This window comes from Vipera berus (genome assembly GCF_964194415.1).
Source record: "Vipera berus genome assembly, chromosome: 13".
NCBI classification, from domain to species: domain Eukaryota; kingdom Metazoa; phylum Chordata; class Lepidosauria; order Squamata; family Viperidae; genus Vipera; species Vipera berus.
Window position 1 is genome coordinate 10967301 of NC_138216.1, and position 16501 is coordinate 10983801.

At 44.2% G+C, this 16501-nt stretch overlaps 1 protein-coding gene and 1 long non-coding RNA gene across 2 annotated transcripts in view; both read left to right on the forward strand.

Annotated features, from left to right (window-relative positions):
• Nucleotides 1-12704, forward strand: part of SEC14L5 (SEC14 like lipid binding 5) — a 40403-nt gene extending 27699 nt beyond the window's left edge. Inside the window, exons 7-16 of the mRNA XM_081338629.1 lie at nucleotides 501-613; nucleotides 1521-1710; nucleotides 3573-3661; nucleotides 5217-5287; nucleotides 5626-5797; nucleotides 6284-6418; nucleotides 7424-7561; nucleotides 7990-8235; nucleotides 9407-9585; nucleotides 12309-12704. Of these exons, the coding sequence (XP_081194755.1) occupies nucleotides 501-613; nucleotides 1521-1710; nucleotides 3573-3661; nucleotides 5217-5287; nucleotides 5626-5797; nucleotides 6284-6418; nucleotides 7424-7561; nucleotides 7990-8235; nucleotides 9407-9585; nucleotides 12309-12414 (1439 nt within the window). The 3' untranslated portion in view covers nucleotides 12415-12704. The remainder of the gene's footprint in view (nucleotides 1-500; nucleotides 614-1520; nucleotides 1711-3572; nucleotides 3662-5216; nucleotides 5288-5625; nucleotides 5798-6283; nucleotides 6419-7423; nucleotides 7562-7989; nucleotides 8236-9406; nucleotides 9586-12308) is intronic.
• A 79-nt stretch (nucleotides 12705-12783) lies between these two features.
• LOC308674001 lies at nucleotides 12784-15653 on the forward strand. The gene is made up of 2 exons (XR_014027773.1): nucleotides 12784-14687; nucleotides 14761-15653. It is a non-coding gene; the product is annotated as an uncharacterized lncRNA (long non-coding RNA).
• Nucleotides 15654-16501: the final 848 nt, after the last annotated feature.

Below are 16501 nucleotides of genomic sequence, written 5' to 3' on the forward strand. Positions count from 1 at the left end.
TTCTTTTTTTTCCTTCCTGCCCCTTGCAAAGGGAAGAGATTGGAGAGAAAGGGATTTCAAACAAGTAAGCAGGCGCACATCAGGCTGTTTGCATAATGTGCTCATGGCTGCCTGTGCTAGACTATTGCTTTCCATTGTACCCCTGCTTACTCTCTCGTAATCCCTTCTCCAAACTCTCTAATCTGCAAGAGGGATAAAAGGTAAAAAAAAAACAGCTCACCCAGAGAAGAAACCTATAATGGAGATCATGGGACTGAGGGATAGTGCAAAGGTCATAGATTCAGGCACTGGTGGTAAAATCTTTTTTTTCCAGCACTGTTGCAGCGTTTGAATTTCAGTACTCAAATGGTCACTGAACAAGGCAGTTGGTAATCAAGGATTAGTTGCAAAAGTCTTACATGCCGTCTGCAAGCAAATGGCAAGAAATGCTTTCATAGCCTTACTCTCCCATGGCTGATTTTTCTGAGCTTCTCCCATGGTTGTTTTTTCTGTTTCCCTAGGGGACAAACTGGATGCTGATTATATAGAACGTTACCTGGGACAATTAAGTCCCCTGCAGGAAAGCTGCTTGATCAGACTTCGCCAGTGGCTGCAAGAGATGCAGAAAGGAAAGGTAAATGTGAAAAGGTAAATGTTAATGTTAAAGGCAAATAACTCAGGTCTTCCCTGGATGCTCCTGTCCCACTGCTGATCCTGTGAAGGAACTGGGAGCAGTTTGCATTAATGGTTGACCAAGCAAAGGAAGCTGAAACTCTGCCTTTCAAGATTGCATTCTAAATCAATTTGCTTCTAACTGGAGGACTCTTTGAATGATTTTCCCTGCTGTGCGGCTTCAAGATGTGTTTATGATCTGGAAAGGCTCCATGCAGTTGAGCTTGATTGCTGGTGATGCTGCGTTGCCTTCTTGGCAACGCTATGGATGATGTCTACCATGCCTTCTCCTGGGATAGTTTTTGGAAGGGACCTTCCATGGTCGCTGTTTGGGTGGTGTAATGATAGAAGTGTTGGATTAGGATCAGGGAGGGCTGGGTTCAGTTCCACAATTTATGAAGGCTCCTCGATGACTTTGAGCCAGTCCCTTCTTCTGAGCCCAAGAGCCAATAGGTGTAGAAGGGAAATTCCTGGACGAGCATCAGGAGGATCTGGGTCCAAGCTCATCCTCAGCCACGGAAGCCCCCTGGAGGACTTTGGGCCAGTCCTTCCTTCTTTATCCTTAGAGCCAAAGTGGAATAGAAGTTAAGATGGACTAGGAATGAGGAGAACTAGATTCTAATCCTCCCTTGACCACAGACATTCTTGGAATGACAAGAGCCAGAGTGGTCCAGCAGTGAAGGTGCTGGACTAGGAGTGGGCAAACCCTGGTTGTAGTCCACTCTCACCCACAAAAGGTCTCTGGGCCACTTTGGGCTTCTCTGTCAGCCTGGATAGGATGAGATTCCCATTGAGTTCCTGGATGAAAGGTGGAATTCCAAATCTAATAAATGAACCGAGCATTAACTTAAACTCCCTCTTTTCCTCAGGTTCCCAAAGATGAATACATCCTCCGTTTCCTGAGGGCTCGGGACTTCAATATTGACAAGGCTCGGGAAATGCTCTGCCAGTCCTTGGCGTGGCGAAAACAATACCAGGTGGATTACATTCTGCAAACGTGGAGGCCACCTTCTCTTTTGGAGGAATTCTATGCTGGGGGCTGGCATTACCAGGACAAAGGTGAGTGTCTCCCTGTTGCCCTCTGCTCAATGCCAGGGCATGAGGCTCATCAGTCAGTAAGTTGTTCGTCATTCAGTTATCTTGGGATGACTCTGGGGTGGGAGAGATCCAGTCCAAACTGATTTATTGCTAAATGGCTTATGCACAGGAATCTTCTCAACAAACAGCTGTCCAACGCTGCTAACGTCAGATGTTTTTGCATTGACAACAGATGGAAATGTAGCCATCTTTTTCCTTTTGCTTTTAGAGCTAGATGATGCTGGGAGGGTGGGGGATGTGAATGAGAGTCCAGCTAGACATAACAACACTAAACCTAGCCTGAGAATCAAGGTTACTGAGCCCAGAGATGATAAAGAATTGATGGGCTGGAGAGGAAGCCTGCGCTTTAAACTGATTGGGGAATGTGATTTATGACTGTTAATTTGGGAGGATGGAATTGTGCTTTGATACTATGTGCCCAGGGGAGGGGAATTCAGTTTTTGGCTTTGATTATGTAATTGCCGATATTATGCTACTGGAATAAAAGATCCTTTAAGGTAAACAAATGCCTCGAAGTTCTTTTGAAGAGTTTTATCTGTCAGAACCGTGACAACAGCACCTTCTTGGAGTTAGTTAAGGGTCAATGGAATTCAAGGGAAGTTGGACTTAGTTCATTTGTGGCTATGTAGGGATTCTAGGCTGACTCCCCTTTTTAACTCCCCCCCCCCAGGTTCTGCCACTCATTTTCCTTCAAAACCTTTATTGTGAAGGCTTTTGCCCCAATGCATGTATAAGTAATTCCAAAGAGAGCTGAGAAATAATAATAATCAAAAGGGTCTTCTATCATGGCAAAGGCTCACTGTCCCCAACGCCTTAATATCTGTGATCAACGTGAATTGCAGTGTAGTCACTTCACAATGCAAAGCTTGGCTTTTTATACTTCGGTGTCTGGCCCAGAAGACAGACTAGGACAGCGGCCTCCAACCTTTCGGCCTCCAAGGACTGGTTCCACGGAGAGAGGTTTTTCCATGGACCGGAAGGGGCGTGGTTTGGTGTGCTGCCTGTATCCCATGGATGGGGCTTCGCTTGTTTGTATTTATCGGTTTCGGGCAGGCCGTGGCCCAGTGCCGGTCCTCTGACTGTGGGTTGGGGACCCCCTGCCTAGGAGATGAAAGCTGAAATGACGTTGGTTGAGAGTGGCTGTAATAATGGAATTTTATGAGTCATATTGTGCTGTATCTCCTCCCTTCTTACATGCCAGTGAATTAGGGAGGTGTCTGTTTGAACCTTCTCTGCATATGTTCTGTCTGTTAAGGTGTGTTTCACCCCTCTGTCAAGGTCATCTTCCTTGCTCTTTATATTACATCTCAACCTTCTATGCAAATATGTAAGTCATTTGTCATTTGTGGTTCTCCTCTGGCCTCCCCCTCCCTCCCCAAAATACCTATGGCTCTGAACAGTGACATTCTGGAGCGTGAATATTTATTGCCACCTTCCCATCTGGTCCATTTCCAAAAATGCATTACTGGTAGCTATTTTCTTCAGCTTAGTGGTTTCAATCCTTCCTGAATCCACAGCACAATACTGAGTTTATCAGTAGTTCTGCAGCGCATCAGAAAATTATTAGTCATATATACAGCAAGTCCTTGATTTACATCAGAGTTGGTTGTAAGTCCCTTTTTTTCCTTTGTACTTCTAAGTTTTACGCTCAATAATAACATAAATCAAAGGTTGTGTGCTGTATGCTGAGCTGTTGTGGTAAGAACAGGCTGGCAGCTGAAGGATGGACAAACGCTAATTTTCATGTTTCTGGAAGCTTATTCTGTCTTTTAGGTCAGGGTTGTTGTTTTTTCAGCTTCTGTGTTCTTTCTTTGTTTTTCAAGATGGAAGACCCCTCTACATCCTTCGCCTTGGGCAAATGGACACCAAGGGTCTTGTGAAAGCTCTGGGAGAGGAATCGCTTCTTCGTCATGTGAGACACACCTTTAAGTTAATTACATACTTTAGCTTTGACAGCAGTCCTTTCTCAAAGGACTTCTGCCAAGTCTTAAAGTTTTGGTAGGCATAGCGAAGACCAAGTACCGAGACGCTGGGATTGTGTTCCTGCATTGCATAGTTTTCTTTTAAGACATTCAGATGTCTTTAAAGCGTAGGCCCACCTTGTCCACTTAAGATAATTAATGACAATCTAATAAAAGTAATAAAGGTAAAGGTAAAAGTAAAGTTTCCCCCGCACATGCGTGCTAGTCGTTTCCAACTCTAGGGGCTGGTGCTCATCTCCCTCCCAAAGAGCCAGCGCTTGTCCGAGGACGTCTCCGTGGTCATGTGGCCAGCATGACTAGACACCAAAGGTGCACGGAACGCTGTTACCTTCCCACCGTCGTGGTCCCTATTTTTCTACTTGCGTTTTTACGTGCTTTCGAACTGCTAGGTGGGCAGAAGCTGGGACGAATAACAGGCGCTCACTCTGTTATGCACCACTCGGGATTCGACCCGCCAAACTGCCGACCTTCTGATCGACAAGCTCAGCGTCCTAACCCACTGAGCCAACCTTATTAATCAAACTTGGAAATTCAAAAGCTCTAACAAACAGCACTTTAAAAATTCCCAGCATCCGTAGTGGTTGAGGGCAGTGTTTTTCAACTTTAGCAGTTTCAAGATGTGTAGAATCCAATTCCCAGAATTCCCCAGCCAGTAGAGGAGAAACAGTTATTCAGCTCCAGGAAAGAAGAAAGCAGGATAAAGAATTATGGAAGTCCATGGATGTTATAGTTGGCAGGGAAATTCTGGGAATTGAAGTATACACATCTTAAAGTTGATTGGGGAATTCTGGGAGTTGAAATTCACAAATCTTAAAGTTGGTTAGGGAGTTGGACAAGTTTTTTGTTTTAATGCACCCTACAAATGCACCCTGATTTCTTGCAGGGGTTTCTTGACTTGGCCAACTTGAAAGGACTGACATCAGTTTTGAAAGCATCTCCAAAACCTTCACTGCCCATTTTTAAGGCCAAGCAGATCAAGATGAGACTGTTGGCTCTCTCTCTCTCTCTCTCTCTCTCTCTCTCTCTCTCTCTCTCTCTCTCTCTCTCTCTCTCTCTCTCTCTCTCTCTCTCTCTCTCTCTCTCTCTCTCTCTCTTTCTCCCTCTCTCTCTCTCTCTCTCTCTCTTTCTCCCTCTCTCTCTCTCTCTCTTTCTCCCTCCCTCTCTCTCTCTCTTTCTCCCTCTCTCTCTCTCTCCCTCTCCCTCCCTCCCTCCCTCCCCCTCCCTCCCTCCCTCCCTCCCTCCCTCTCCCTCCCCCCCTCCCTCTCTCTCTCTCTCTCTCTCTCTCTCTCTCTCTCTCTCTCTCTCTCTGCCTTCCCTAGGCTGAATTACTCTTTCTCCTCTCCTACCCCTTCTCAAGGCAAGAGATTAAAGGATTCCGTTAGGCATTTCTCTATCAGCTGTAAAATCTGATCATTGTGTCCAAGACCTGCAAATGAGGAATATTTTCAGATGTCGCAATCCAACCTGTTTCTGTTTTCCTTTTAGGTCTTGTCAATTAATGAGGAGGGACAAAGGAGATGTGAAGAAAACACCAACCTCTTAGGCCGCCCCATCTCGTTAGTATGCATCTCATTATGCAAATACAGACATAGAGATAGAATAACTTTATTGTCACTTTAAATGTGTACTAATTGGCCTAAATTATGCATACATATATAACAACATTTAGGATAAGTCAGCAACTTGCTCCATCTGTGTGAAAACCTCATTAAACAAGTTACCTTTTTCATACTTTGGATAAACGTAAGGAGATGGGAAGGCTATTTTGAGTGGCCTCCCAAAATTTTACATAAGGAATTGGTATGTTGGCCCGATCCCGTGTCTTGAGGACTAGTGAGTTGAGGAATGCCAGTGCACAGGTTGCAAAAACCGTCTTTTGTTTGTTCCCTTTCAGATCCTGGACCTGTTTAGTTGACCTGGAAGGGCTGAATATGCGTCATCTCTGGCGTCCTGGTGTAAAAACTCTCCTTAGGATTATTGAAGTTGTGGAGGACAACTATCCAGAGACCTTGGGGAGACTGCTGATTGTGCGGGCACCACGGGTGTTCCCTGTTCTCTGGACATTGGTGAGGAAGGATAAAGGGGGAAAGGCCTATTTTCCCTTTGAGGTGGTCTTTCAAGAAGGCTTTTAAAAGGAGCACAGAGGAAAATTGTTTTTAATGCTAAGTTCACACTACTAGTTGCTTGGTCCAAATCTACCTCTAGAACAATTGCAACTCATTTTATGCATAATTTATGTTTTAAGCATGGCTCCTCTTTCCGCTGCAAATTTAATCTTAAGGATTTGCACCGTAAGGGAGCAAAAAAGATCTTTTTATGCCTTCTTTATTTTGTACATGGGAAAACTGTGGCACCCTGCAAAACATTTTTTTTGGAATAAAAAAAAACAGTTTCTCTACTTCAAAGTTCAGGGTCAGAGTTAAAATGGCAAAGAAAGGGTGAGTTTGTTTTGGTTTCTCGGGAAAGTCTTTTATCGAAAGTATTATGAACTTGTGAATATTTGAGAGAACAGGTGATAGATAAATAGCAACATTTTCTCCTATCAATTTTAGGTGAGCCCCTTTATCAATGAAAACACCAGGCAGAAGTTCCTCATTTATAGTGGGAACAATTACCAAGGTCCTGGAGGACTTGTAGATTATCTGGAGAAAGACGTGATTCCAGACTTCCTTGGAGGAGAATGTGTGGTACGTTTGGATAATGTCTGTATAGCGTATAATCTTTAATGAGACCTCCTTTGGATTTTAACATTCTTAGCAATGTTTGATAACATGAGTATGTAACAATCCTAATATTTAGGACAGGGGTCTTCAAACTTGGCCCTTTTATGACTTGTAGACTTCAACTCCCAGAATTCCTCAGCCAGGCATGCCTGGCTGAGGAATTCTGGGAGTTGAAGTCCACAAGTCGTAAAAGGGCCAAGTTTGGAGACCCCTGGTTTAGGAGATCCATACCCATATTAAGTATAGTCAGCTGGGAACTGAGCTTGACTTTCAGTAATTGTTTTTTGATTATGTGCTGCCAAGCCAGTGTAAAACTCTTAGTGAGGTCATAGATAGATATTTTACGTGATGCAAAGCAACCCACCCACGTTCAAGGGCTGAAGCTGCTGGTGAAAACCAGCAATTCTCAGTCTAGAAGAGAATCGTTATGTAAACTGGGAACATATGTGTGAGATTTTGAATGTCCATTGAATGTCCTTTGACCCAAAAGGGTTGGAGAAGAAGATCTAGGGTTTAAATTCCGAGACTGACATATATCAATAGACATTGATGTTTAGGTTCTGAAATTGAGAGAATTGTGTATATATGACTCCTTGCTTGCTTGCTGGCTGACTTGAATATGTGAAATTTTACTCTTTGTTAAGAGAAGGGCCGAGTTCCTGGAGAATCAATAACCTGTCACCATGCATTTATCTTGGCAGCAGTTTAGAAGTGGTTGGCCCTTGCTTCTTGGGGTGCCCTTGCATTCCTGGTTAACTTCCAATCTGGCCTGGTCTTCCTTAGGTCTTTGTCCAGGCAGGATCTGCCTGATCAAGAACAAATAGCTCCTTTTGAGTTTAGGGAGAATTCTGAAGAAACTTTCATAGCTGTAGACCGAAGTTTAGGAAAATAACAGGTCTTCCTCATTGGAATGTTGACATTTACAAATGCATCTTCTCTAACTATTCATTTGTCCTCCCCTCCCCACAGTGTAATGTGCCTGAAGGTGGACTTGTCCCCAAATCACTCTATCAAACCGATGAAGAGTCTGAAACTGCGGATCACATTCGTCTCTGGACAGAAACCATCTATCACTCTGCAAATATTTTCAAAGGGGCTCCCCAGGAGGTAAGACCAGAAGGATCAGCGGAAGATGGTAGTAGGTCTATTCTACTTTTCTAGGCCACCCAACGATGACTTGATTAAGGTTCTGAAGAAAGAGGAAGGAAGAAGAACTTTGCTTCCCCATATTCCTGGTGTCCTGTCCCTTCAACTGCTGTGAATATGTTATGCGGGAAAGAGGAAAGATTTAAAACTCAGTTTCTTTGTAGGCACTTCAATCCTTGGCAAGAAGTGGTGGACTTGTGTAACAGATGTATTTCGGGAGCGGGGGGGGGGGGAATTCCCACAGCCAGATTGGAGGGGGATATTAAAATGTGGTTGGATCCAGAATCTTTGCACTGGAAAACCTCCCAGTGTTGACCGGATCTTAGAAGGTCTAATTTTATCCCTGAAGAAACTGCCTGGACATAAGATTTTTCTGTCTTCTAATTCAGATAGTTGTAGAGATCCTGGAAGGTGAATCTGTGATCACTTGGGATTTTGACATCCTCAAAGGAGATGTGGTGTTCAGCCTTTTCCATTCCAAACGAGCCCCCGAGACTGTCCGCAAGGAATCTGCCATGCCAACTGCTTTGACATCTGGGGAAAACGTTCAACTCATTGGCAAGAGTTGGGTCCTGGGAGTGGACTACAGCCGCGTGGAGACTCCCTTGGTCTGCCGTGAAGGCGAGAGCATCCAGGTCAGATGGTCCCCCAGAACGGCTCAGTGCCACTGGGCCTAATCCTGATGAGAAAGCAAGCTTTTCCTATAGGTCTGAGACAATTCTGTGGAATTTTAACATGGGCTAGAGATCCCTCAGTGACCAATGGACGCATTTGATCAGTTGGTTGCATTGTTAGAAAGCTTTCCGTGGCACTCGGTTCATTGGGATGATCGGATCTCTGTGATTTGTAATGTACCTAACTATGAAGAGTGTTTTGCCACTCCTAATTGCACATGAATTAACTTATTAAATTAAGAAGTGGATTGCAGAGCAAGTTGAAAGAGTCAAAAATAATGCAATAGTAAGTGATTATCATGGGAAATGTGTGAGAGGTAGATTGACAGGTAGATAAAATGACAGACAGATATATAGATTGATAGATGATGTATGTGTGTGTGTGTGTGTGTGTGTGTGTATACAGAGAAAGAGAGAGAGGCAGGCAGGTAGACAGACAGACAGGTAGATGGATGATGGATGGTAGTTAGAGGATAGATAATAGTTAGACAATAGCTAAATGATGTCTGCCTGCCTGCCTGCCTGCCTGCCTGCCTGCCTGCCTGCCTGCCTGCCTGCCTGCCTGCCTGCCTGCCTATCTATCTATCTATCTATCTATCTATCTATCTATCTATCTATCTATCTATCTATCTATCTAATCTAATCTAATCTAATCTAATCTAATCTAATCTAATCTATTGACAGTCAGACAACATTCCTTGTGTCAGTATTACGTGGCATAAAACCCCCCAAAACTACTGTACCTACAGAAAAAACCCCTGAATCGAGTTTGTTTCCAAGTCCATGTCTGAACCTAGAAAATACAGATGCCAGATGTGCATCTTTCCAGAAAAAATATATCTTCTTGTTATATGGTTGCTATTAACCGGTACGCAGCCTCAGATAAGTACCCAAGGAGCTTCAGGCCATAGGTGGCTTTAGAGTTCCTCATTTTGGTAAGAAACCTTAGGGGATCAACTCAGTGGCATCCACAGGAATCTTTATAGAACTACAAAGAATTTACCTTTCGGATCCGTGCTTATTTCACGACAGCAAGCAGAAAGAGGCGTTTGAAACCTAACTCGGCACACACAAACAAGCCTGTCGTTTATCCCTCCCTCCCCTGTGTTTCTCCTTGTGTCTCTGCTTGCAGGGTTCCCATGTGACTCGCTGGCCAGGTTTTTACATCCTCCAGTGGAAAATGCACAGCCCAATTCCCTGCACGGGGACCAGCCTCTCTCGGGTGGATGATGTCTTGGCCACCCTCCAGGTCTCTAACCACAAATGCAAGATCCTGTATTATTACGAGGTCCTTGCATCCAAGGAGTTTAGGTAAGTGCGGTATTAGGGGGAACTATAGGTTTGTTTATTTGTATCCCCCCTTTATTATTTTTATAAATAACTCAAGGCGGAAAACATACCTAGCACAACTTGCTATCGTAAGTAGGAGCCAGTTGCCAAGCGTCTCAATTCTGATCAGGCGATGATGGGGACGCTTCCAAAGTTGTCGCTGTGAAAGACGGTCATAAGTCACTTTTTCCAGTGACACTGTAACTTTGAACAGTCACTAAACAGACCGGTATTTACTTGTAAATACCAGGCACAAAACAGCCCAAAGCAGATGTTCTGCTAGAGAGAGACATTCCCTGAGAGTGGGCTCCAGCGCAAATCCGAAAGCTCGGAAGAGAAAACCTTGATCCCGGCGACCGATCCAGATTGGATCCTGCAATTCCAAATTAATCCAGGCATAACAGAGTTGGCTGTTGTGGTTGTTTTTTAAAATTATTATTATTCATTGGAAAAAGAAAATTGAACCAACGGCCTGGGTCACTTCTTTGTGTAATAGTTACTACTATTAATCTCATTTATCCTTGCAGCATTAAGGACATTGGAAGCCCTGAAAACAGGATGCATCAGAGCTGTCCCTTAGAATATTTTCTTTCTGAAGAGAACTCTGTGATTCTAGGCACTTTTCCTTAAGAGCTGTAGATGGGGAGGATTTTCAAGGCAGCCTTTCATCTCCCCCCCCACCTCCGCTTGATAATTTTTTCTGCTATGCCTCACCTCCAGGGTTTTTTCCTCTTTCATCTGATCGGAGGCCAGATTCCCCACCGAGGAAGGGCAGAGGAGAGAGGGAACATTAAAAGAAAAAGAGCATTTCCTCCCCGCCAGTCTCCCCTTCTTTGCAAAATGGGGAGGATTGCCAGAAAAGAGGCGCTTTCTTTGAAATTCACCCCGAGGCATGCTCAGCTGGAGACCTCGCTGCACCCCCCCCCCCATTTTTTCCCCCTCTTCCTTTTATGCAATTTTTGCTACAGACTCTTTAAAAGGAAAGTAAAAAAAATGCATGCACGCCAACGCAAAGTCAGAAAAAGAAAGAAATCAAAGAGAAAACCCAAGGGGCAAGAAACAGGGGGAAAAAAGTAAAAGAAAAATAGAAAAGAGAGACAGACCAAGGAATAGTTTCTGATCTTTAGCCCAGCTGCAGATGGTCCTCAACTTACAACTGTTTAGCGACTGTTCGAAGTTACAGCCAGTGTCCTGGGTTCTTATTTGCCATTTATGACCTTCCCAATTGGCTTCTGACAAGGGGGACTGGGGGAAGCTGGATTCCTGTAACGATGTGCTTCACTTAAAAACGGCAGTGATTCATTTAACGACCATGGCAACAAAGGTAAAATCAGAACACGACTCTGCTTTGCTTAGCAATGGGAATTCTGGTCGTAATAATAATAAGTACAGTCATAAACTTTACCTTCCTTGATTACTTCCTTGGTTAGAGAAAGAAACAATCTCGGCGTTTATTGCTGAGTGGAAATCCCTAATGGACTTTTTTGCATGAAACAGGAAATAACCCCAAACTCACATTTTACACTTTGGATGATTAGAAAAAGATAAATAATGCAGAAATGGATAGATTGACATTGAAAATGAAAGAGAAAGAAGACTCAGTTTATTTTAGAACATGGGACACTTTTTATCATTGGTCGGTACGTTGGCGGGTCGAATCCCGAGTGCCGCGTAGCAGAGTGAGCGCCTGTTACTCGTCCCAGCTTCGGCCAACCTAGCAGTTCGAAATCACGTAAAACATGTAAGTAGAAAAATAGGGACCACTCCGGTGGGAAGGTAACAGCGTTCCGTGCGCCTTTGGCGTCTAGTCATGCCGGCCAAATGACCATGGAGACGTCCTCGGACAAGCACTGGCTCTTCGGCTTTGAAACGGAGATGAGCACCGGCCCCTAGTCGGAAACGACTAGCACGCATGTGCGGGGGAACCTTTACCTTTACATAGAAAAAATGAGGCAGAGAGAAAGGAACTTAATTAATACGTATTTGTAAATTAGGCATTGAAACCCAGACAATATGTTGCTGACAATATTTTAAGCACTTGTGATTATAAAAACTGATAAAAATATATATAAAAAGAAAAGATAAATAATAGGAAAAACGGGGAATTTTTTTTTTCATTACCATACAATAAGAGCTTCTTTTGTACTGATAATTATAATTGCCATAGAGAAAATTGGAAGCTTGCTTTCTATTTCCATTTTTGTTTTTGCACGTTTGGCTTTTCCTTTTCTTTCTTTTCTGTATATTAATTCAAAAATTATCTATGCAAAAAACTCTACAAATTTCACAGGGGGAAGATGTGTTCTGCCCCTCCCTCCCCTACTTTGCCTTGCTCTGCCCATTTGGGGGAGTCAGACCCATTAACCAACTCTTGCAAAAGCTAAATGTGATTTTCAGCTGAGCCACATGGCTGCTGTAAATCACAGCAACTGAACGCTGCTGCCTTTGCCGTGCCCCAAACAATGCCATGGGGAGCCTGGTGTGGGGGGGAAGTGGTGGTGGAGGGAACGATGCTTGTCTGATCCTGGCCATCTGCTCTCGGAGCCACTCTTGCAGAAGCGACGTCTTCCAGCCACAAACGAGATCCCTGCGGAGGCTGGACAGTGGGGCCTCCAGCCGAGCAGCGCAGGACGGGGTCCAAAGCGCTGGGGCTCTCATTAAAGGCGGGAGATAACGAGCGCTTCCTTTCTTCCCTTCCCCTCCAGGGGCTCCATGACGAGCCTGGAGTCGTGCACCAGTGGATTTTCGCAATTCAGCGGAGCCACCACCTCCTCCGCCCGCTCGCAAAGCAGCTCTTTGGTTTCCAGGTAGCATCACCTGTAAGACCCGGAGCCTGGGACAGATGGACGGACCGGGATGCTTTCTTTGAGGCTGCAACCTACGGAGGCTCAGGGAGGAGAAGACGCCCAGGGATGCTTTTGTCAACTGGCTTGGAACCAGGCCCTTCCTTCCCTCTCTCCTCTCCTTCCTCTCTCTCTCTCTGTCCCTTCCTCCCTTATTTTCTTTCCTTCCCCTCTCCTCCCTCCCTGCCTTCTTTCTCTCCTCCTCCCTCCCTCCTTTTCCTCTCCTTCCAGTCCCTTCCTTCCCTGTCCTTCCTTCCTCTCTCCCTCCCTCCCTCCCTTTCTTCCTTCCTTTTTTCTTTCCCTCTCCTCCCTCCCTTCTTCCTCTCTTCCTCCTCCTCTCCTTCCAGTCCCTCCCTTTCCTCTCCTCCCTCCCTTTCCTCTCCTTCTTCCTTTCCCTCCTTTTCTCCCTCCCTCCCTCCCTCTTTCCTCTCCTCTCCTTTCTTCCCTCCCTTTTCTCTCCTTCCTTCTTTCCCCTCCTTTCCTCCCTCCCTCCCTTTCCTCTCCTTCCTCCTTTCCCTCCTTCCTGTCCCTTCCTTCCTTTTCTCCCTCCCTCCCTTTCCTCTCCTCCTCTCCTTTCTTCCCTCCCTTTCCTCTCCCTTCCTTCCTTCCTTCCTTCCTTCCTTCCTTCCTTCCTTCCTTCCTTCCTTCCTTCCTTCCTTCCTTCCTTCCTTCCTTCTCCTCTCCTCTCCTCTCCTCTCTTCTCCTCTCCTCTCCTCTCCTCCCTCCCTTCTAAGTCATGAACACTGGCCCCTCTCCGAGTGTACATTAGCCAACCTGTCGGTTAGAATGCCGGCAGTACTATTTTTTCCATGGATTTTACAACATTCGTAAGGTTAAAGGGCTCTTCCCAGTCAGCACCATTCGATCAAAATGTAGCTAGCTGAGGTTGCCTTACCTGTTAGGGCTTTTAGAGCCAAAAACCAACAACACAACACCCCTCCCGGCCCCCTGGTTAGCTCCGTTGTGCATGGGCAATGCCGTTGGTGTTCTAGCAAGGTACAAACAATACGCCTGGAGGACAGACTTGAAATACAAAGTGCTGATGTGTACATAACCCAGAATTCGGAAGTGGGGTGCATGGTAAATTCACGTTTCTGGGTAACTTCAGGCAGGAAACTCAAGAGACTTAAGAGACCTACATATTACTGTCTAACGCAGGGGTGGCTGGGGAATTCTGGGAGTTGAAGTCCACCGGTCTTAAAAGTTGCCGAGATTGGACACCCCTGGACTAAAGTGTTGGAACTGAGAAATACCCACTTGTTTTCCTTCCGTGCACTGAAACAGCTCTAATTGGAAAGGAGCACCAGTTTTTCCTCTCCCCTTTTTATTTCCTCAGGTCTGTGAGCAATAATTGAAGCCGATCTCTACCCGATGGGTTTGCTCAGGGTTGAAAAAGTGTTTCACTATGTGTGTATATATATATATCAAGGGCTAAGCAAAGCAATATTTCATTTCTTACAAGGCACAAAAACTCTTTCACAGTGTTAAGGAAGCAATTGTTTTAGGAAGGCAGAGCTAACACAAGTAAGGGTAGGCACTTTAAGAGCGTGTGCGTGGGTGTGAGTGTGCGCGTGCATGCATTTTGTGAGTGTGTATGTATATAACTATATATATATACAGTATATACAGATAAATGTAGGGAACTTAAACCCATTAAGTCCCATTTACGGAAACAAGAATTAAGGCTTAAATTAATTATTTGTATCATTTTATAGGCACAACTTGATTATTTATTTGGGGATATGCTCCCTTGTTTAAGTATTGGCCTTTTTTTTTAGTCAAAAAAAAAAGAATGGAGTGGGGTTCTGGTAACTTCGGCTTTATACTTTGGGGTGGGGTGGGGTTGCGTGCCTAGTTTCTGACTAGATATTTTTAGATGCCTGCCTGCATTACACAGAAGAAATGGCAGATTTCCGATATCTTGAATTCATGGGGTGATTTTTTAAAAAAAAAAAACTGTGATCAGGAGTCCGTTGTCATCAAGGAACTGTTGTGGTGAAATCCTACAGTGGAGAAACTTTGATTATTATTATTATTTTTTTAAGTATTAGTTTTCCTCAAATGAAGACCTCAAGGACTGAAAGAAATCCGTTGTGATTTATCCAGAAAGAAATGTTTGAAATTACTACACAAAGAGATGAAAAAGGAATCTAATGGATGGGCGAGAAACGTCTAATCAGGAGTGAACCGTGGGGTTTTCTTGCAAAGTTTTTTTTCCCTTTTCTTGCAACGAACAGGGAGGCAATCGGACAAGAGTGAACCGTGGGGTTTTCTTGCAAAGTTTTTTTTCCCTTTTCTTGCAACGAACAGGGAGGCAATCGGACAAGATTCAGCACGCCTCTATTATATTCAGAAGCTCCATTGCAGGGAGAATACAGGAAGTCCTCGACTTATGACAGTTTGTCTAGTGAACGTTCAAAGTGACAACAGTGAAAAAAGCGACTTATGACCATTTTTCACAGTTACGACCTTTGCAGCATCCCCATGATCACCTGATCAAAATTCAGACCCTTGGCAACTGGCTCATACTTATGACCGTTGCAGTGTCTCAAGATCACGTGATCCTTTTGGCGAACTTCTGACAAACAAAAGTCAATGGGGAAGCCAGATTCATGTAACAACCGGGTTACTAACTTATCAGCTGCAGTGATTCACTTAGCAACGTAAGGCAGGGAAGATTGTCAATTGGGGCAAAACTCACTTATCAACCGTCTCGCTTAACAACAGAAATTTTGGGTTCAATTGTGATCGTAAGTTGAGGACTGCCTGTACATCATCATCCAGGGATCTTTCTGTTCATTGCCACTGTTACTTCCATAAAGAGAACTGGAGAAGAAATCTTGTTGTCTAACCTTGTCTTGAAAATAGGATGTGCAAATCCACACAAATCTAGGCTGCTTCACTGGATGTTGCACAGAATTGCACACAACATGCTCCTGCTATTATTATTATTATTGTTGTTGTTATTATTATTATTATGGTTGACCGCACAGTCATCCATATTTAGACTGAGTTTGGCATTTTTATCTACCTATCGTGTCCTTCCTGAGGACCTGGAACAGGCAAATGGTTGATGGATAGTGTTAAAAGTATTTTCACAGGATGTTACTCTTATTATTATTACTATTATTCATTCAAGGCAACAGGAGGGAGGCGGGTGAATTTCAAGCAGAAACTGGAAAGTCAATAAACGATCTTGTAATCCTCTGATTTTTTTTTCCTTCCTGCCATTGTACATAACACATACTCGCCATAAAGGAAAGGTTCTTTACCGTAAAAAGCAGGATGAATAACTCTTGAACAACAGTGCAAGTCGGAATGTTGTAATTTCTCCTACAGTGTAAAATATGGCAATCTTTATGTCCTGGTTCCGACAGATGAAACTCTTCAAAAGAACTTCAAGGCATTTGTTTGCCTTAAAGGATCTTTTATTTGAGTAGCATAATATCGGCACTTGCATAATCGAAGCCAGAAACTGAATTCCCCTCCCCTGGGCATATAGTATCAAAGCATAATTCTCTCCCCCAATTAACAGTCATAAATCACATTCCCCAATTAGCTTGAAGCCCAGGCTTCATCTCCAGCTCTCCAGCCCGCCAATTCTTTATCAGCTCTGGGCTCAGTAACCTTAATTCTCACACTACGTTTAGTGTTGTTATGTCTAACTGGACTCTCATTCACATCCCCCCTCCCAGCATCATCTAACTCTTAAAAGTGAAAAGAAAAAAATGGCTACATTTCTATCTGTTGACACTTTGTGTGCATGTGCACGCCCACACAGGCACGTGTTGCACAATGAAGCATGTTTCAGCAACCGAACAGGATAGCTAATCCTCAATTTAAAACCCCCATCGGTTGTAAGTGACTGATGACTGTTTTTCACCCTTAACGACCGTTGCAGCATCCTTGTCACGTGATCAACCTTCAGAGGCTTGGCAAAAGTCCTGGGGTCACATGATCCCCTCTTGACAAGCAAAGTCAACAAGATTCACTTAACAGGCGTGTTACTGAACAACTGCAATGATTCACGTAACAGCTGTGGCAAGAAAGGTCGC